Source organism: Oryctolagus cuniculus, chromosome 6, assembly GCF_964237555.1.
Source record: "Oryctolagus cuniculus chromosome 6, mOryCun1.1, whole genome shotgun sequence".
Classification (NCBI taxonomy): Eukaryota; Metazoa; Chordata; class Mammalia; order Lagomorpha; family Leporidae; genus Oryctolagus; species Oryctolagus cuniculus.
This window is the reverse complement of record NC_091437.1, coordinates 86,924,162-86,945,200: the sequence shown is the minus strand read 5'-3', so window position 1 is coordinate 86,945,200 and position 21,039 is coordinate 86,924,162. Positions and strand designations below refer to the sequence as shown.

General features: G+C 42.5%; 1 protein-coding gene across 30 annotated transcripts in view; it reads left to right on the top strand.

Annotated features, from left to right (window-relative positions):
* The window catches only part of ASPH (aspartate beta-hydroxylase), a 303,829-nt gene that overhangs the window by 206,273 nt on the left and 76,517 nt on the right, over positions 1 to 21,039 (top strand). For all 30 annotated transcript variants that reach the window (XR_011389109.1, XR_007918607.2, XR_011389110.1 and 27 more), the window contains 3 exons: positions 9,923 to 10,058; positions 14,972 to 15,063; positions 15,433 to 15,566. Coding sequence is in view for 27 of the 30 variants with exons in the window: in XM_070075073.1 (XP_069931174.1) it covers positions 9,923 to 10,058; positions 14,972 to 15,063; positions 15,433 to 15,566 (362 nt within the window). In the remaining 3 variants the exon portion in view is untranslated. The remainder of the gene's footprint in view (positions 1 to 9,922; positions 10,059 to 14,971; positions 15,064 to 15,432; positions 15,567 to 21,039) is intronic.

The window sequence follows — 21,039 nt, the reverse complement described above, 5'->3', positions numbered from 1 at the left end:
CTTTGTGGGGTTAGGGACCCGTGAAATGGGGAAGTACATTTATAGGTGCCTAAAGTGCCAGAGCTCTGTGTGAACCTTCAGGTTCCTTTTGGATTTCCTAGAAAGTGGAATCCCTCACTTTCAGACAATCAAGAAATAACTGTCCAGAACACTCATATTCTCATGTTGTTCAGCAACAGGCCTGCCCACTTGTGTACATGCTGCTGTTATTAAAACATCTTGGAAAGAGAAGACGTTATTATAGGCCTGTAAGGTGATGGAATTAAAAACAAAACCTAAATCCATCTGTCCATTCAGAAAGAAGTTTGGGAATTCAGAGTTACGGTTATTGAGGAAGGACTGAGCAAAACTAACTGAGAACATGATAGGTCCAGCAGAAAGGGGTGGGGAAGTCCTTTGAGATGCTCCTGACCAAATCCTGATTTTCCATGCATCACTTGCTTAAAGATGCTGCTGAAACATCGTCGGAGGCCATGGTGTTTAGCATAGCAGTGAACTGTGGGCAACTCTCAGGTCAGTCTCATTGATCTGTGCAGACTCTAGTCATACATGGCTGCAACTAGGTCTGTCTCATTTTATCCATGAGCCTAAAAAGACAACTCTTCAGGTTTTTAGCAATGACAACAATTATGGGATAAGAAATTACTATGCAACAGGTAGGCAAATGACCATTATGGGCTATTTAGTATGTTAGGCAGCTAAGAGAAGCTTGCTATTAAGCAGAGGGAGAGCTTTTATGTCCATGGTTTCAGTCTCTTTCTCTTTTTCTCCCCCACACTCCCAAAACAAACACAGGCTCAGACACACAGACACAGACACACAGACACACACACACATTGCTATGGTCTGAATATCTGTGTCCCCCACCAGACTCATCTGTTACCTAACATTCAAGGTGATGGCGTTAGAGGTGGGATTAGGGAGCAATTAACTCATGAAGTCTAAACCATCATGAATGAGATGAGAAGCCTGAGAGAGCTGGCTGTCCCATTCTTCCATGTGAGAATACAACTAGAAGATACCAGCTGTGAACCAGCAAACAGGCCCTCACCAGATATCAGATTGGCTGGCAACTTGATCTAGGACTTCTCAGTGTCCAAAACCATGAGAAAGCAATTCTGTTGTTTATAAGCCACCCACTTTATGATATTTTTTTCATAATAGCCCACATGGACTGATACACACACACACACACACACACACACATACACATGTGTAAATAGGTTTGGTCTTTGATCTTATATAACCATGCAAATTTTATATTATGTGATTTCTCAGTCTGTGCTTAAAAAATAACATTCCCAGGTCCCATCTCAGACTTTTTTTAAAAAAGATTTATTTATTTATTTGAAAGGCGGAGTTATAGAGAGACATAAACAGAGATCTTCCATCTACTGGTTCACTCCTCAAAAGATCTCAATAGCCAGGGCTGTACCAAGCCAAAGCCAGGAGCCAAGAGCTTCTTCCGGGTCTCCCATGTAGGTGCAGGGTGGATTGGAAGCAAAGCAGCCAGGACTGGAACCAGCACCTACATGGGATGCCAGCATTGCAAGTGAAGGCTGGACCCATTATGCTATGATTTTTACCTAAAAACCATGTCTTTTCTTGCCAAAGTCATAAATCACTCCTAAGCATAATGTTTACCTCAAGCATCTAGGAAATCATGAGTATTGTTATCTTAGCAATTTTCACCAGGCTTAGCTGGCACAGTCTTTGGGTTTGCCCGTTTGTCCCCACTTGTCAGGGATGTGAGCTGCTTTTAAGTCGCCCCCTCCACACACAGCTCTCCACAGACCTCAAAGATATCCACCCCTCATGGTACCTGCACCAATGGGTGCCTGTCAAAACATCCTGCATGGGAGGCTCTGGGATCGCCCAATTGCTCTCACATTCCAGAGGGAAGCAGGACACACAAAGCCCCCCAAAGACTGGAATGCCTGTGTGCAAGTGTAACCCTCACTCCTCTCACAGAGGAATGATCGAAGGAAGTCTACAGCCACACCACCCTGAACACGCCCGGTCTCTGCTGATCTCAGGAGTTGAATTTGTTTGGGCCTTGTTAGTACAAGGAGGGGAAGAATTATCAGCGGGGAACCAGCAAAGCTACAGGCTGTTAGGTTCATTATTTCCTCCAAGAGTCATTGCATCATCTCTAAAGTGAAGAGATTTCATCTAAATTAACAGTATGGATCCTTCCAACTGTAAAGTTCTATGACAAAGTATTGGACTTGGAAGAGACATCAGTTGAGTGACTATTTTACGAGAGGACTTAAAAAATTCATGTAAAATGGAATTAAAAGTAAGAGTTGGTTTTGGTGCAAAAATGATTATTTAAATCCATGTATAGTTTTTCATATTATTTTCTTTTTTAAATTTTTTATTTAGTAAATATAAATTTTCAAAGTACAGTTAATGGATTACAATGGCTTCCCCCCCCCATAATTTCCCTCCCACTCAAACCCCTCCCATCTCCCGCTCCCTCTCCCATTCCATTCACATCAAGATTCATTTTCAATTATCTTTATATACAGAAGATCGATATAGTATATATTAAGTAAAGATTTCATCAGTTTGCACCCACACAGAAATACAAGGTGTAAAATACTGTTTCAGTACTAGTTATAGCATTACTTCACATTGGACAACACATTAAGGACAGATCCCACATGAGAAGTAAGTACACAGTGACTCCTGTTGTTGACTTAACAATTTGACACTCTTGTTTATGGCATCAGTAATTTTCTACATATTATGAAAAACATTTTCCACATTTATGAAATTGTCCACATATTATGAAAAAAAATGCACCAAACTAAACATATTTTAATTCTATTTTTATTTTTTAATAATTTTTATTTATATAAGGTTAACAAATTTCATATATACAGATTTAGGAGTATAGTGATACTTCCTACTCTACCCTCCCTCTCACCCATGTTCCCGTTCCCCCTCCTCCTTTTTCTTATTCTTTATTTTAAATTTTACAGTGACATACTTTATTTTATAAGCTTAATCCTCCACTAAGTATGGGATTCAACAAATAGTAAAAACAAATAATAATAAAAAACAGAAAACACTGTTCCTCAACCGTGGAGACAAGGGTTGTAAACAATAATAAAATCTCAGAATTAATTTTACTCAGTCATTACCCTTTTTTGTACTCTATTAGTTATCCCAGATCAGGGAAAACATTTGTTAATTCTTTTTCCTTAGCCTTTTTATTTTTTGGAGAGTCACAGAGATAGAGCTCCATTGCCTTATTCACTCCCTAAATGAGCAAAGCTGAGAGCCCGTACTACAATCCAGGTCTTCCTCATGGGTGGCAGGAACCCAATCCCTTAAGCCATCACCAGTTGCCTCCCAGAGTCTGCATTTGAGTATGGAACCTCGGCGCTCCAGTATGGGACACAGGCATCATAACTGCTGGGCCACACATCTGCCCCACCCATGATTTTTTTTAAGTCTCCTCATATAACGAAAATAAACTAGAAATCTATGTAGTGCCTGGGTAGGACAGAGTGTGCCTGTGGCATCTTAAGCAGGTGTTTGGAATCAGGTTCTGGGGATATCCCTTTGCACTAGATTTCTCGTTTTGAGTATAATTCTGTCATTCAACATGTGTGTGCTGTATATAACAGAATAACAAAAACAATTTTAAAAAATTCAGTGTTCCTAGTAGAAAAGTACCTGAGCAACATTTCCCCAGGGAGGCTGGGGGTGAAAGGGGGCATGAACCACACTTCATATAAAAACAAGAAAACCTATTTCTAAGTGAAATTTTTAAAATTATATTGAATGATGCAATCGCTGTAACATTTTCCCCTAGGGTTTTGTGCCCTATTTTAGTAACAAAAGATCAGCCATTTCCAACTATGCCCCTAAGTTCAGCCTTCAAAAGAAATGAAAGAAATTGTTAAAATACTAGGAGAGAAGTGAGGAAAAGCTTGCCCATATAAGGTGCCAGTAACCTCATTTGAAAAGTAATTTCTTGAGTTAGAGAGGTAACTCTGCCTTTGCCTGGATGACAGTTTAACAAGAATCTAATAGCTTTATCTAGCTACTTGAACGAGTTACAATAAGTGCTGTGAACATTGGCAATTTAGGTGCATTTGAGAAGATGTGGACATACCAGCAAGTCCTGAGTGTGTGAGGATTTTTTGTTTGTTTTTTGGTCCCTTTTCAAATGATCTTGGGATACTTGACAAATATTGTTGAATTCTCTCATCTAGGCAAATGTTGAGGTGACAACGTTTGAGTACTCTTTATTGAAATGTGATTTTGACTTGATAGACATAAGCTGCGTACCTGAGATGAAGTCATACGGACAGAGTACTTAAGGACGGCAGACAGTCGGTGAGGCCCCAGGCAGACTGGAGGCAGAAGGAAGGGTAGATATTGACAAGAATTAGTGGGTAGATTTCATAGAAATGGAATTATGAAATCAGTCTCTAATCAAAATCTTGTGCCCTGGAGTTTTTTAATAGTCCTAATGTTTACACATTTTTTAAAAAGTGTTCCTTAGTGTAAAAGAGAAAATTATAACAAATCTAGTATTGCAGTTCTTAATTAGCTTTATTTGCCGTAAGTGGGCAGCAGTCTGGACTCAAAATAGTACAGTGTGTTCCATCCTATTACATAGACAGGTTATCTTACCAGAGAAAAGAAAGCGACATACACAGAACAGAATACCTGGATTTGAGTCCCAGTCCCACTGCTGATTCAAGTTTCTTGCTAATGTGCATCCTACCAAGCAACAGGTAAGGGTTCAAGTAGTTGGGGCCTTGCTTCCCACAGGAGAGACCTGGATTGAATTCCCATCCCAGCTCCCAGTTTGGGGCTCTCCTAGTCCTGGCCATCACAGACATACAGGAATGAAGCAGTGGCTGGGAGCTCACTTTCTCTGTCTCTCAAACAAAATGAAATAAAGTAAATAAATAAAAATGCAGAAAACGGAAGTGGAGAAACCTGAATTATTACAGATCAAGCCCATCGTATTTGAATAGTCTCAGCTCATGATTCCCTGATTCAGCCTCTTGTTACAAGGTAGGTTATAGTCTATAACACACCAAGTTAGAATACAGTTCACTACTTATAGAAGAAATCTTTAAGCCAAACTGAAAATCCATATGTTGGCAGCTTTAGGCCAAACTTCACACTGGGTGGACTGAAGTTGTCAGTTGTCACCAAGTTGGCCTGCAAACCTGACAGAGTCTTTTTTTCTTGGAACTCTTTTCTGTGCAGTCATACTGAGTTCTTGGCTACATTCATAAAGCATGAGTTATTACAAAATACCTTACATACTGTCTCTTTCTCTACTTGCTACCCAATAATGGTCATTTCACTTGATTAATCTGAAAACTAGAAATAAACAGAATTTTGTAGGTTTTATTTTTAAAGATTATTTATTTATTTATTTGACAGGTAGAGTTACAGACAGTGAAAGAGAGAGACAGAGAGAGAGGTCTTCCTTCTGCTGGTTCATTCCCCAAATGGCCACAATGACTCGAGCTACTCCGATGCAAAGCCAGGAGCCAGGTGCTTCCTCCTGGTCTCCCATGCGGGTGCAGGGGCCCAAGCACTTGGGCCATCCTCCACTGCCTCCCCAGGCCACAGCAGAGAGCTGGACTGGAAAAGGAGCAGCTGGGAATAGAACCGGTGCTCATCTGGGATGCCAGTGCCGCAAGTGGAGGATTAACCAAGTGAGCCACGGCGCCCCGGAATTTCATGTTTTACAAGGAAATGCCATTCACTTTCAGAGAGTGCTAATTGTTGTTTTTATTTTTACAGCATATTTTTCTTTTTCTTTTTTTTTATTTAGTAAATATAAATTTCCAAAGTACAGTTTATGGATTACAATGGCTCCCCCCCCCCATAATTTCCCTCCCACTCGCACCCCTCCCATCTCCCACTCCCTCTCCCATTCCATTCACATCAAGATTCATTTTCAATTATCTTTATATACAGAAGATCAATATAGTATATATTAAGTAAAGATTTCAACAGTTTGCACCCACACAGAAACACAGAGTGTAAACTACTATTTCAGTACTAGTTATAGCATTACTTCACATTGGACAACACATTAAGGGCAGATCCCACATGAGAAGTAAGTACACAGTGACTCCTGTTGTTGACTTAACAATTTGACACTCTTGTTTATGGCATCAGAAATCTCCCTAGGCTCTAGTCATGAGTTGCCAAGGCCATGGAAGCCTTTTGAGTTCGCCGACTTCGATCTTATTGTGACAGGGTCATAGTCAAAGTGGAAGTTCTCTCCTCCCTTCAGAGAAAGGTACCTCCTTCTTTGATGGCCCCGTTCTTTCTACTGGGATCTCACTCTCACAGATCTTTCATTTAGGTCTTCTTCTTTTTTTTTTTTTTTTTTTCCAGAGTGTCTTGGCTTTCCATGCCAGATCTGAATGCCTAAAGGGCTGATTCTGAGGCCAGAGTGCTATTTAGGACATCTGCCATTCTATGAGTCTGCTGTGTATCCCGCTTCCCATGATGGATCGTTCTCTCCCTTTTTGATTCTATCAGTTAGTATTAGCAAACACTAGTCTTGTTTGTGTGATCCCTTTGACTCTTAGACCTATCAGTGTGATCAACTGTGAACTGAAATTGATCACTTGGACTAGTGAGATGGCACTGGTACATGCCACCTTGATGGGATTGTATTGGAATCCCCTGGCACGTTTCTAACTCCACCATTTGGGGCAAGTCCGATTGAGCATGTCCCAAATTGTACATCTCCTCCCTCTCTTATTCCCACTCTTATATTTAACAAGAATCACTTTTCAGTTAAAATTTAAACACTTAAGAATAATTGTGTGTTAATTACAGAGTTCAACCAATAGTATTAGAACAAAAAAAAATACTAAAATGGATAAAGTATTACATTGTACATCAACCATCAGGACAAGAGCTGATCAAGTCACTGTTTCTCACAGTGTCCATTTCACTTCAACAGGTATCCCCTTTGGTGCTCAGTTAGTTGTCACCAATCAGGGAGAACATATGATATTTTTGTCCCTTTGGGACTGGCTTAGTTAACTCAACATGCTGTTTCCCAGATACCTCCATTTTATTGCAAATGACCGGATTTCATTGTTTTAGACTGCTGTATAGTATTCTATAGAGTACATGTCCCATAATTTCTTTATCCAGTCTACTGTTGATGGGCATTTGGGTTAGTTCCAGGTCTTAGCTATTGTGAATTGAGCTGCAATAAACATTAATGTGCAGACAGCTTGTTTGTTTGCCAATTTCATTTCCTTTGGGTAAATTCCAAGGAGTGGGATGGCTGGGTTGAATGGTAGGGTTATATTCAGGTTTCTGAGGAATCTCCAGACTGACTTCCATAGTGGCTTGACCAGTTTGCATTCCCTCCAACAGTGGGTTAGTGTCCCTTTTTCCCCACATCCTCTCCAGCATCTATTGTTGGTAGATTTCTGTATGTGAGCCATTCTAACCGGGTGAGGTGAAACCTCATTGTGGTTTTGATTTGCATTTCCCTGATTGCTAGTGATCTTGAACATTTTTTCATGTGTCTGTTGACCCTTTGGATTTCCTCTTTTGAAAAATGTCTATTGAGGTTCTTGGCCCATCTCTTAAGTGGATTGTTTGTTTTGATGTTGTGGAGTTTCTTGATTTCTTTGTAGATTCTGGTCTGTTGCATAGTTTGCAAATATTTTTTCCCATTCTGTCGGTTGCCTGTTTACTTTCCTGACTGTTTCTTTTGAAGTACAGAAACCTCAATTTGATGCAATCCCAAATGTTAATTTTGGCTTTGACTGCCTGTGCTTCTGGTGTCTTTTCCAAGAAGTCGTTGCCGGTACCTATATCTTGCAGGGTTTCTCCAATGTTCTCTAATAATTTGATGGTGTCGGGTTGGAGATTTAAGTCTTTAATCCATGTTGAGTGAATTTTTGTGTAAGGTGAAAGGTAGGGGTCTTGCTTCATGATTCTGCATGTGGAAATCCAATTTTTGTAACTTAGTAGTTCTGGTCTCCTGCTCTTGAGCCACTTAAAATATATATGACCCGTGTTTCTAGTGGAAATGAGCTAATATGTTCCTACCTGGGCATGAATTCAAATACTCAATTATTTCATCTACTTCTCACCTAACTTGGAAATGATTGAGGTGATTAACATTTTATAACCCTTGTTTATTTGTATGTAGGTAAGGGCAAGGGAAATTTCCCCTCAGCTCTCTGAAGTTTCACTGAAATGAAGTGACAATAGGCAGATTAACAGGAGAAAAGGCATACAAATGCATTAGCATGCTTAAACCCAGGAGTCATACAAAATATAAAAATTTAAAGGCGGATCAAGTACTTGAGGCCTAAATACCATTTTTGTAGGGGAGAAGAAGGGGAGCCATTTTAGAAGGGTAGTAAATTCTTATTATGAGAAATTAGTTCCTAAAGAACACACAATGGTCTGGGACAATGTTCCCATTGACTCTGGGGAGACAGCTAAGGGAAGGTGAGGGGCAGAACTCCCCTGCAGAGTGTCTTTTGATGTAGAGAGTATCCCAGGGACTTCTGGAGGCTTTCTTGGGAAGAATAAGTGGAAAAGTCAGCTTGGCCTTGATGATGCTTTTAGTCTTCTCTCTTCTCTGAGATTAGTCTTTCTGGTTATTTGATAAGGATCTTAGGGAAGGGGTTTAAGACATTGCATTTCTTTTTAAGAAGTTTCCACAGTCAGATAAGGGAGCTGTGGGGTGGGGGGAGGGGGACAGAGAGATCCTCCTGTACTTGGTGAAGAGAAGCAAGAGGTCAGCAGTTTGTGAGACTCTGGTTTAAGTCAGACTGCTTAGCATGCCAAAGTGCCATACTTTGGGATTTTCAGTTTCTGAGCCCAATAATGGCCAGGAAGCTCTTCCACCAGGTGTGCCAGCACCCACATAGCCACTCATAGTCTCCACTGGTCATAAGCCCATCTTCTGGCTGGGGGTAAAGCACCCTCATAAAATTAAAGTCAAGGAAATATTTTCATTTGCTGAATTCTGAACAAAAGAGTATCCAGGCCGGCGCCACGGCTCAATAGGCTAATCTTCCGCCTTGCAGCGCCGGCACACCAGGTTCTAGTCCCGGTCGGGGCGCCGGATTCTGTCCTGGTTGCCCCTCTTCCAGGCTAGCTCTCTGCTGTGGCCAGGGAGTGCAGTGGAGGATGGCCCAAGCGTTTGGGCCCTGCACCTCATGGGAGACCAGGAGAAGCACCTGGCTCCTGCCATCGGATCAGCGTGGTGCGCCGGCTGCAGCGCCCCGGCCACGACGGCCATTGGAGGGTGAACCAACGGCAAAGGAAGACCTTTCTCTCTGTCTCTCTCTCTCTCACTATCCACTGTGCCTGTCAAAAAAAAAAAAAAAAAAAAAAAAAGAGTATCCATATGTTATATTTTCCTGTTAATTTTTTAATGCACCAGTTGCTCCAACTGACTCTTTCTTAGTGTTTCAAAAGTTTAATTATTACTATCCATGTTGAATGCCATCTACGTAAGGAACTCTATCTATTAAAAGGTGAAATTAATTCTGTGATTCGTATTCCACTGGGGATACCAGAATGTCACACAGACAAGCTAAAGTGTACTGATCAACAAGATCAATGCTCCTGTTAAGTTGTGGGCTTTTTTTTTTTTTAAAGATAGCAGCAAACCTTATGCAAACCTTAAGCATGAAAAGGATTATTCTCTGATATTTCTAGGAGATAATACAGTATTTATGCTGCATTTGGTTGAGAAAAGTAATATGAGGGGTTGAGTATTTTTACAGTTTTGATCAGAGGCCCCAGAGAACATTAAAACAAGTGATTTAAACGAGAGCAAATTTTTCATCACTTTATGAACCAACAATCACGTGTATTTGTACAGTGTTCAACCTTACTTGATTTTAGTCTGGTAAATGCAGAATCTTCCCTTCAGACTTTAGAAAGAAACTGGAAGTTGATTCGTGATGAGGGCCTGGCAGTGATGGACAAAGCCCAAGGCCTCTTCCTGCCTGAGGATGAAAACCTGAGAGAGAAGGGCGACTGGAGCCAGTTTACGCTGTGGCAGCAAGGTGAGCTCCTGACTCCTACCCTGTTCTCTGCAGCCAGTCACCCAATGACAAGTGACGGAAGTCTCTGTTGACTTAAAGGGAACTTAAAAGGACTGCCTGGAAGACCTAGATTTTGCAGTTCCACTCACTGTTTTTAAAAACTGTATTGGAGGCTGGCGCCGTGGCTCACTAGGCTAATCCTCCGCCTTGCGGCGCCAGCACACCGGGTTCTAGTCCCGGTCGGGGCACCGGATTCTGTCCCAGTTGCCCCTCTTCCAGGCCAGCTCTCTGCTGTGGCCAGGGAGTGCAGTGGAGGATGGCCCAAGTGCTTGGGCCCTGCACCCCATGGGAGACCAGGAGAAGTACCTGGCTCCTGCCATTGGATCAGCGTGCTGGCCGCAGTGGCCATTGGAGGGTAAACCAACGGCAAAGGAAGACCTTTCTCTCTGTCTCTCTCTCTCTCTCTCTCTCACTGTCCACTCTGCCTGTCAAAAAAAAAAAAAAAAAAAAACACAAACAAACAAAAAAACTGTATTGGAGAATTATATGTGTGCGTGTGTGTGTGTGTGTGTGTGTATTTGCATATATGTTTAAAAAAATAGATAGGTAGATAGGTAGCATTTTGATTTTCTTGGTCTTTTCTGTTAACTGGTATGCTGCTGACCATAAACCAACTGTGTAGGCATGTGTTTATTGATGCCTTAGAAAGGCGCATCTCTGAGCCTCATGTGTTCCTATGAAGTGGAGATGATGCTACATGCCAAAGTAATATCACCACTGTGAGCGTTAGAAACGGTTTCCCATCAGAGTGACAAGATAGTGGAAACCATGCTGTGAGGTCTTCAGGAATAGGAAGTGTTTATATTCCACTTGATATTTCTTGAGCTTATTATGGGCTCAAACATGTAAATAGAGCTGTAATAAGTGTTTGTTCAGTGAATTAATCTGTTGGTGTATCTTTAAGGAAAGGAGCAGTGAATTTTATCTTTGAGGCGTTTTCCAATTTTCTTGGAAAGTCAAGTTAACCTGGGATAGCAATAACTCTGTGCTATGAGGCATGTGTGTGCAGACGGGAAAGGCCACTTGAAGACACAGGATGAAGGTGGCCACCTGCTAGCCAAGGAAAAAGGCCACAGGAGAAACCAAGCCCCCCAATACCTTGGCTTGGATATCCAGCCACCAGAAGTGTGAGAATCAATGTCTGTTGTGGCAGCTGCAGCAGACTAATGCAGTATCTAAGTAGTCTCTAATCACTATGAGACTGTATTCCTTTTTTAAAAAAAATCAGCTAATTTGTGGGAGGGAACTTACGGGGGAGGGGAAGCCATTGTAATCCATAAGCTGTACTTTGGAAATTATATTCATTAAATAAAAGTTAAAAAAATCAGCTAATTAGAGTTAAAAGAATTAGCAAATATAAAAATGATTTTCCCCACGAATATGTTTTTAAAATCTGTGTTGTTCCCATTTTAATAATTGTCACCAGCAATGACCAAAAGATATAGTCAGTGAATATGGCACACATGCACAATTTTTCTTCCAGAGCTCATGATGATTGATGCTAATTGATTCTCTGACACTTTTTGGATTGACTCAGATTGAACCTCTGATTCCTTCTTAAAGACTTATTTATTTACTTGAAAGTCAGAGTTACAGAGAAGGAGAGGCAGAGGCAGAGAGAGAGAGAGAAATAGATCTTCCATCTGCCAGTGCATTCTCCAAATGGACTCCAGGGTTGAGGCTAGGCCAGGCTGAAGCCAGGAGCTTGGAACCAGGAGCCCCATCCGCTTCTCCTACGTGGGTGCAGGGGCCCAAGGACCTGGGCCTTCCTCCGCTGCTTTCCCAGTCACATTAGCAGAGTGCTAGATAAGAAGTGGAACAGCCAGGACCAGAACCAGAGTCCATATGGGATGCTGGCGCTGCAGGCAGCATTTTTACCCGCTACGGCACAGTGCCGCCCCAGCTTTGGCTTCGTCTTAACATGCTGTTGTCATAGGCAACCATGTCAATTGGTCAGAGTTAACATACAAGATGGGCTCTGTTGTCACTCTGGCAGTAGCCCCTTGAAACTTAAGAAAAGGGACAACCCAAGATCACAGCTCCATGCACATCTCTCATAAAGTGTATTCACATTTAAACAATATATTGAACAGATTCTTTCAGCTAGATCTCTTTCCAAGGCCATTTTCCCAAGGGAACAGGTTCCTACTTCTTGAGAGTTACTTTGACCTTGGTAAGACATAGTAAACAACAACAAAATCACACTGAGATGCAGGTGCTAGGCATTTTTTCCTTCAATGAGTTAACTGTTCTGCTGCTACGCAGCTGCCTTCTAATTCATTATGCAAGAAAATGTGAAATTATAGTTTAAAGCACAGGTTTTGGAAACCAGCAATCCTAGGTTACAGTCTTAGATACACCGCTTGTTAGCTGTGTGATGTGAGCATGTCTGGATCTCTGAGCTTCAAATTCATTAGCTGAAAAATGGCAGTGAAAACATTGCCTTAAGTGTGGAGCTGTAAATAGGATCAGTGAGCATCAGCTATAGGTCTGACACAGGAGTATCCAGTATATGATAGTGACAGTATATTTCTGTTACCTAACAGCAACACATTATTAGTATTACCTAATAATATTATTACATAATAATAATACTATGTATTGCATATGATGGTGATTCTACACATTTTTATGACCTTACAAAGAACATTATTTCACGCACATAATTATCACAAGCAGCAGCTAGCATCCCATAACGGAGCACCAGTTCAAGCCATGGCTGCTCTGCTTCCAATCCAGCTTCCTGCTAATGTGCCCGGGAAGGCAGCACATGATGGTCCAAGTACTTGAGCCCCTACCACTCATGTGGGAGACACGATGAATTTCCAAGCTCCTGGCTTTGGACAGCCCAGCCCAGCCCATCCATTGCAGCCATTGGGGAATGAACCAGCAAATGGAAGATCTCTCTCTCTCTGTGTCTCCGCCTTTCTCTTCACGACTCTCCCTTTCAAATAAATAAATCTTTTAAAAAATGCTTTATGATGGCTAATACATTTGTCTAACATTTGTTCAAACTGCCATTTATCATTCAACTCATTGGGGGTACTCCATTAATAACCAAAACGACAACTGATATTTTACTCTATCAAGAAAAATATTACTTAGAAATAGCTAATATAGATATGCAAGAGTACCTCAAAAATTCATGGAAAGTAAATTGAAAAGTTTATTTTGATGCAAAAAAATTTCTGAAATGCATACATTGTTGCATCATAAGTATGCATTTTCCAGGAGCTCTTTAAATACCCCTTGTGCAAATTGAAGTCCATTTGATTAAGGAAGATATAATTTAAGTGGTACCTTTTGTAACTCTCATTTTATTCTCAGTATTTGATTGTCTTGGAACACAACTAATGTTAATAAAATAAAATTAAACTCAGCTTTAGAAGTAGCAGCCCTTTGTAGGAATCTTGAGTGGAATTAAAATATTTCTGTCTTCTAAAATATCCATTGTTTTCCTCCCGATGTGAGCCAAAGACGCTCTGCATTCTGAGCACATCTTCCCTAATAAACAGTGGTTTTATAGGCTGTGAAGAAATTGGCGTAGTCCAGCATGCTGAAGACCGTGCCCCAGGATCTCTGTTCCTGACAACGCTGCTCACAGAAAGCATCATCTAACAAGGAGCTCCTCCTCCCTTCTTCACTGCGATCTCATTCTTTTTCAATCTGTAAATGATCATCTGTACATTGAAAAAGGCATTAAATTCTAATTAAAGTAGTGTGCTTTGCTAACTCTTTAATGCAGTCTGAGGAATGGATTTTTAGGTTTAGAAATATAAATGTCATTTTTCTTCCTTGGGGATGCACTCATTTCCTGTGGCCTCTTAACAAATTACTGTAAACTTAGTGGCTTAAAATACACACACATGAAGCCGGTGCCGTGGCTCACTAGGCTAATCCTCTGCCTTGCGGCGCCGGCACACCGGGTTCTAGTCCCGGTCGGGGCGCCGGATTCTGTCCCGGTTGCCCCTCTTCCAGGCCAGCTCTCTGCTGTGGCCAGGGAGTGCAGTGGAGGATGGCCCAAGTGCTTGGGCCCTGCACCCCATGGGAGACCAGGAGAAGTACCTGGCTCCTGCCATCGGATCAGCACGGTGCCCCGGCCACAGTGCACCGGCCGCGGTGGCCATTGGAGGGTGAACCAATGGCAAAGGAAGACCTTTCTCTCTGTCTCTCTCACTGTTCACTCTGCCTGTCAAAAAAATAAAATAAAATAAAATAAAAATACACACACATGGATTTGTTGGTAGCTGCAGAGTTCAGGAGTCTGCAACTGATCTCACTGAGCTAAAATCCAAGTGCTATCCTGGAGATGCAGCTGCTAACAACTGCCCATATGCCTTGGCTCCTGGTCTCATGCTGCCTGCAAAGCCAGCCATGACTGGTCAGATCGCCCTCATTCTATATCACTCTGACTCTCCTGTCTCCCTCCTCCACATTTAGGGACCCTGTAATTATACCGAGCCCAGTTAGTCTGTGATAATATTTTAATGTCAGCTAATTGGAGATCTCAATGCTATCTCCAACCTTAATTCCCCTTTGCATGAAAGTTTCCATATTCATATGTTACAAGGCTTTGGGTGTGGACACGCGAAGAGGGGGGCATTGTTCTGCCTGCCACAGGGTGAAAGTAAGTGTTCAACATGTGCCTTGCATCTCAGACCTCCTTAGTCAAATAGTCCCACGCTGATTGGAGAATTGGGGTCCTTGCTCTGCCAGCCACGATTTACTGGAGCAAGACACCTCATCTTCCTGTGTTTACTCAGCTCTCTCATTCCTAAGCAAGGATGAACATGGAAGTCGCCTATGATAAGGGGATAAGTTAAAGCTTTCACATGATTTGCTTTTTAAAAGGGTTTTACTATTTATTGTTCTAGGAAGAAAAAACGAGAATGCTTGCAAAGGAGCTCCTAAAACCTGCACTTTACTAGAGAAGTTTCCTGAGACCACAGGGTGCAGAAGAGGACAGGTACCAAGAGGGCTTGCCATGCTCCGAGGACCCAATGAGTTGTCAGGAACAGGCAGTGCTGACCTTTAAGAGAAGCAAACATTTGCTGTGGCCTGAAGAATGTGTCTTTTCTCACTCCCCTTTTAATGAGACCTAATTTCATGTGTTTGACGTCAGAATCGAGGGTGGCAAATGTTCAGTGTTTATGGCTTTGTGGAAAATGCAAGGGCTTATTTTTAGTTCTTTCACAAAAGAACAAGATGTGAGAATGAATTCTGAGTCTTTCAAAGGCTCTAATCCAAATTGACAGTAATTTGGTCCTGTCACTTTAATTGAGCAATTCTGTTACACCTTGATAAATGACTGAACGAGTGTATGTTTTCTGCTCAGATCAAATATTCCATCATGCACCCTGGAACTCACGTGTGGCCGCACACGGGGCCCACAAACTGCAGGCTCCGAATGCACCTGGGCTTGGTGATTCCCAAGGAAGGCTGCAAGATCCGATGTGCCAACGAAACCAAGTATGTTTGTCACTTTCCTCCAGGTGTCTGTTACAAAAAGCTATGTTGGTTTGACCATCTCCATCTCTCTTTGTGCTCTCTGTTGGTCTGGAGATGCTGTCCAGTTCTCAGGATGCCCTCCTTGGTTATGTCTTCTCCAGACACGCTCCTCCGCTTACTGAGCCTTCTTGCTTCTCTCTGTAGGTGGGCACTCTTGCATCTGAGTCAGCTAACATATACTGAGTCCTTCACATGTTGTGCATTTGCTCACTGCTTTACAATGGAGTTGTTCATAAATATGAGAAGTTCCTCTCCCTGGAGGAAATGCCCCATGATACCTATTTTCCTCTAGAGGAGACCGGGTGGTGCAAAGGAAGCTGGCTGCTGTTCTCACATCCCAGTTCTGATGCCTGATCCTGTGTGATCGTGGCCAGTTACTTAATCCCTTCAAATCTCAGTCTCTTTATGAAACTAACACTGATAACATTGACTCTGCAAGGCTTTTGGATGGACTAAATAAATAATGCCTGTAAAGCACTTGGTCCGTGTTCTGGCACTAGCAGGCAAGAACGTGGTGGTGAACAAAGGGGGATCTTCTCCTCTCTGCCTTTTCTTTTCCTACTATGGCAAGTTTATTTGTGAACTTGTGAACAACCTACACTTGCTCTGGCTTTTGTACCTATAATGCTAATACTCACTTCCCCTGAAGTGCTGGTCCTTTCACCTATCCAAAATAAAACTATTTCTAAAATTTGATTTCTCAGAATGGAATCTCCCCTCTGGCTTCTGGGAGTGCACATCATATCCTGCTGTCTGTCTTCTATTGGTGTGTAATTATTAGTACATATTAGCCTAACGTCCACAGTGAGCTGTAGGCTTCTAGAGATTGGAGACCAAGCTGCTGTCTTCCCATCCATTTCTCATGATGCTTTATAGCAGTCAGAGTGGAGGGTTCGTGTTTGGGTTCTTGTTCATTTGGTCATTGGCAGATACCTGCCCTGGACAAGGCAGAGCAGCACAAGCTGAAGCAGGTGGGGCTGTCCTCTGCCAGATGCATCTGACTGGGAGACAACAATGGAATGCCACAGAGCTGTGAGAGAGATGCAGATGGGTCTGGGCCCGTGAACAGGTACCTCACTTGCAACTCAGGTTTGGGAATCCTGGCAGTGGGAGTTGCATAAGACAAGAGCAATTTGGACATTGAAAGCTCAAAGTGAGTGGCCAGCCTTGTGGCATAATGGGAAAAGCCGCCGCCTGTGATGCTGACATCCCGTATGGACGTCAGTTTGAGTCATGGCTGCTCCAATTCCAGTCCAACTCCCTGCTAATGCTCCTGGGAAGGCAGAAGAAATAAATAAGTAAACAAAAATAAAGATTTATTTATTCACTTATTCATTCATTTGAAAGGCAGAGTAACTGAGAGAAAGAGGAAGAGACAGGGAAAGAGATCTTTTATCAGCTGGTTGACTCCTCAAATGGCTAGAACAGCCAGCTCTGGGCCAAGCTGAAGCTGAAGCCAGGAGCCAGGAGCCACGAGCCAGGAGCCAGGAGCCAGGAACTCCATTCAGGTCTCCCATATGGGTGGCAGGGTCTTAAGTACTTGGGCCATTTTCCACTGCTTTTCCAGGCCCATGAACAGGGAACTGATCTGAAGCAGAGCAGTCAGTACCTAAATGGGCACTCCAATAAGAGATGGCAGCATTGCAGGTAGTGGCTTAACTTGATGCACCACGGTGGCAACCCCAATTAATAAATTATTAAAAATATGTGTATCTATTCTGCAATCAGGAATGTAAGGTGTGTAAAGAATATGGTAGAAAATGAAAGTATTTTAGAAAGTAAATTGTAAACAGCTTTGAATACCAAACAAATGAGATGAGATGCCTGTTAGGAAACCATTTTGTAAGCTACAGGTGATTCTGGTGGGGAAGATGAGGAAACAGTTAACAGCTTGTCACAGCAAGCTGCCCAGGAGATAGAGACAGAATTGGGGTGCCAGAGGGAAGTCAGAGTAGAAAACAGATACAGGAGGTATTGTGTGGTTTGACTCAAGTTAATCTTGAGTGTGTGGTACCAAGGAGGGGGCAGTCGCAGGTGCTGCTTCATTTTCAATCTTGAGTCAGTAGGAGACCGGTGATGCTTCTACAGACATTTGGAATTTGGGAGGCATGAAGCAAGTTCAGGGAAAGGAAATTAGTTCACAGTCTGCATGTATTTTATTTTCAAGTTGCTACTGGGACACAGTAGTAGAAATATCTAGGAATCATCTAGAAATAGAGTTCCAGTGCTCAGAAGAGAAATCAAGTGTAGAGATGATGATTTGAGAGTTGGGATTAGCAGGAGTGTCTAGAGGAAGCCTGAGACAATCGAGTGATGAAAGAAATGAGGACAGTCCATGAAAACATCTACATGTAGAAGGCAGGAATGAAGGGAGTCCATGAAAACATTACATGTAGAAGGCAGAAAGAGTAAAAGGAACCAAAAAGGAGATGTGGAAGGAGACAGCAGAGTTGGGCGGACCAGGAGGAATGACCAACAATGGCTGACCATGTAGAAGTGTCTTCCATGATGAAACAAATCTTGTCAAACCCTAGGAAACTCAGATTGTGTGAAAGGGAAGAGGAACAGATATGGCCAGGGTCCCAGGAAGTACAGAGAGGAGGTGAGAAGATACTGCGAGAGGCAGAGATGAACAAGGCCACCTCCTTGGAACTCAAATAAGAGCTTGAGGCAGTGGAGAAGCAGAAGAGTTCCAGGCCCCACTCCTAAATGCTACTTAGATTTTAGGACTTGCTGTTGGATTTCCCCTCCCTCTTTTCCTTCCTTTAATCTTTCCTTTCTTCTTCCCTTCTCTCCTTCCTTCCTGTCCCTTGTATATTCCACTTATGAGTACTTGGAGCAGAGTCATTAGGTCAAAATCTCCTTAGGCACAGGAAGGGACAGAGAAGGGTGAGGAACGGATACTAGTCTTTAGTAGCCTTAAATACTACAAAAGCTCTGGTTATAATAATGTAAATAGCCATCAAGAAGGGGAGCAGGTGGACCTGGATGGAGCCAGAAACTTAATAAACAGAAGGCCCAAAACACAGAAGTGATGCCGGGAGACCTACCCTAGCAGCATATCAACAGGTGCATTGCCCACCCCACTCTCCTAGCAAACACTTCATGACCCCACGTGATGAAGGAAACCATTCATCTTGGAAGACTTGGACACCATCAGTTTCAAAAACCCTCTTCACCTTCCAGAGGTACTGGAGGTTAGATGCCCCAGTCCTGCAGCTTCCCCAGAGGGGGATTTAGAATGAGAACATGAACTTGGCAGTCCCTCAGTTTTGGCTGAGATAAAGTGCAACCCGCTTCATGTGACAGGAAGGGGTGGCTGAGAACAATAATTTGCAGATGATATGTTTTGCAAATTGACAGTGATTATTAAAAAGATCTTGCTGCCCACCTGCCTGTAACTGGGCCAAGGAGGTAATTTTGTAGAAGATGAAATGCTCGTGAATAACCAGTGAGCCCTAGCACTCTTCTGCCTCATGGTGACTGCCAGTCAGTACTCCTTCTCCACGTCCGAGCTGTTGTACTTGCTTTATGTCCAGACAGTCTCATCCTCAACAATCCCTAGCTCCAGGGTGGTTGAGTCAGGCTTAGCATTTCATTACAAAAACAGTGCTTTAAGGCCGGTGCTGTGGTGCAGGAGGCTAATCCTCCGCCTGTGGTGCCTCTATCCCATATGGATGCTGGTTCTAGTCCCGGTTGCTCCTCTTCCAATCCAGCTCTCTGCTATGGCCTGGGAAAGCAGTGAAAGATGGCCCAAGTGCTTGGGCCCCTGCTCTCATGTGGGAGACCCGGAAGAAGCTCCTGGCTCCTGGCTTCAGATTGGTGCAGCTCCAGCTGTTGCTACCAATTGGGGAGTAAACCAATGGAAGGAAGACTTTTCTCTCTGTCTCTCTCTCTCTCACTGCCTGTAACTCTACCTCTCAAATAAATAAATAAAATCTTTAAAAAAAATGGTGCTTTTCCTAAGAGAAATGGATCAACTAAATTAAAGTGCTATGTACTAGTTATAGTGAAAAAGAACCAGATATTTGAATAGTAGACAGTTTATCAACTCTGAGGACAGAAAGAGTATAATATAAAAATCAGCAAGTTTCATGCTGTGATACGGAAGTACTATTAGCATGGAAAGAGAAACACACATGCCACAAAATCAAGCTTCTTTGTGCTAGGGAACAGGAAGCAATTTTTCCAAGCATCTCAGCTTCCAAGAGTGGGTTACCCGTGGCAATTTCTGCACTGTAGTTCTAGGTATTAATCATCAAACTGCTGTTATTCCAGAGTGATGAGATTCCTGCTGGCATGCATGTTGTTTAAAACTTCCATCACTGCAAACGTAGCACAGCTCTCTTGGTCTGGTGATGAACTTGTAAGCATGCATCCTTAGTCACTATAAATAAATTGAGCAGCCTTAGTCAGTATAAATAAAATGAGCATTTCAAATTAATAAATGCCTTCTGATTACAAAACAAGATGCCCCTTGTCCATAATTTCTAAAACAGAGATAAAAAGAAAAGTTTTTTTGATCCTAGTACCAAGCAGATATTGTTCAGATATTTCTTAGTGCTGAGACATGGATAGTCATGATGACAGTGATGATAATGGCAATGATATATATTATACCAGTGATATAACTGTGCCAGGCACACTTCTAAGCACTCTAAATACATCGACTCATTAATCCTTACAATGCTATTCAATTATGATTATTAAATTCACCAGCTGAGGATACTGTGGTATAAACATTAGCAACTTGTGCAAGGTTGTTATTTTTTCCTAGGACTGCCAGAACAAATTGCCACAACCTGGGTTCTTTAAAACACTCTCACAGTAATGGAGGCCAGTGTCTGACATCAAGATGTTGGTGGAGTTGGTTTAGGGGCTCAGAGGGAGAGTCTTCATCTCTTCCCCAGCTTCTGCTGGCTGCTGGCAAGCCTTAGTGTTCTTGGTTTATCCATGCATTACTCTAATCTCTGCCTCTGTATTCACTTATCTCTCCCTGTCTTCTCTGCTTACATTCATCATATTTTCAGTACTATAACAAATACCCAAGAGAAGCTGCTTAAGAAGGAGGGAGGTTTGCTTGACCTCAGGGTTTTGGAGTTTCACTGTCCAAGCTTGGCAGGCCCCTTTGGTTTGCCATCCTAAGAGAGCAGCAGATGGTGGAATATGTACAGAGGAAGGAGCATGTGGAGAGCCAGCAGGCAGAGAGACAGGGAGTGTGCTTTTCTTTGTCTATGTGGTCCCTCCTTATAAAGCCACCGGGATTTCATAACAGGGGCTCCATCCCAGGAGCCTGATCCAATCTGATCACTTCTCAAGGGCCCCACCTTTGGATACCATAATTGGATTATATGTTCCCTTAATCCCTCAACCATCCATTTCAAGCCACTGGCATAAGACTTTAGGGAGCAAACCTTTAACAATTAGGCCTTTG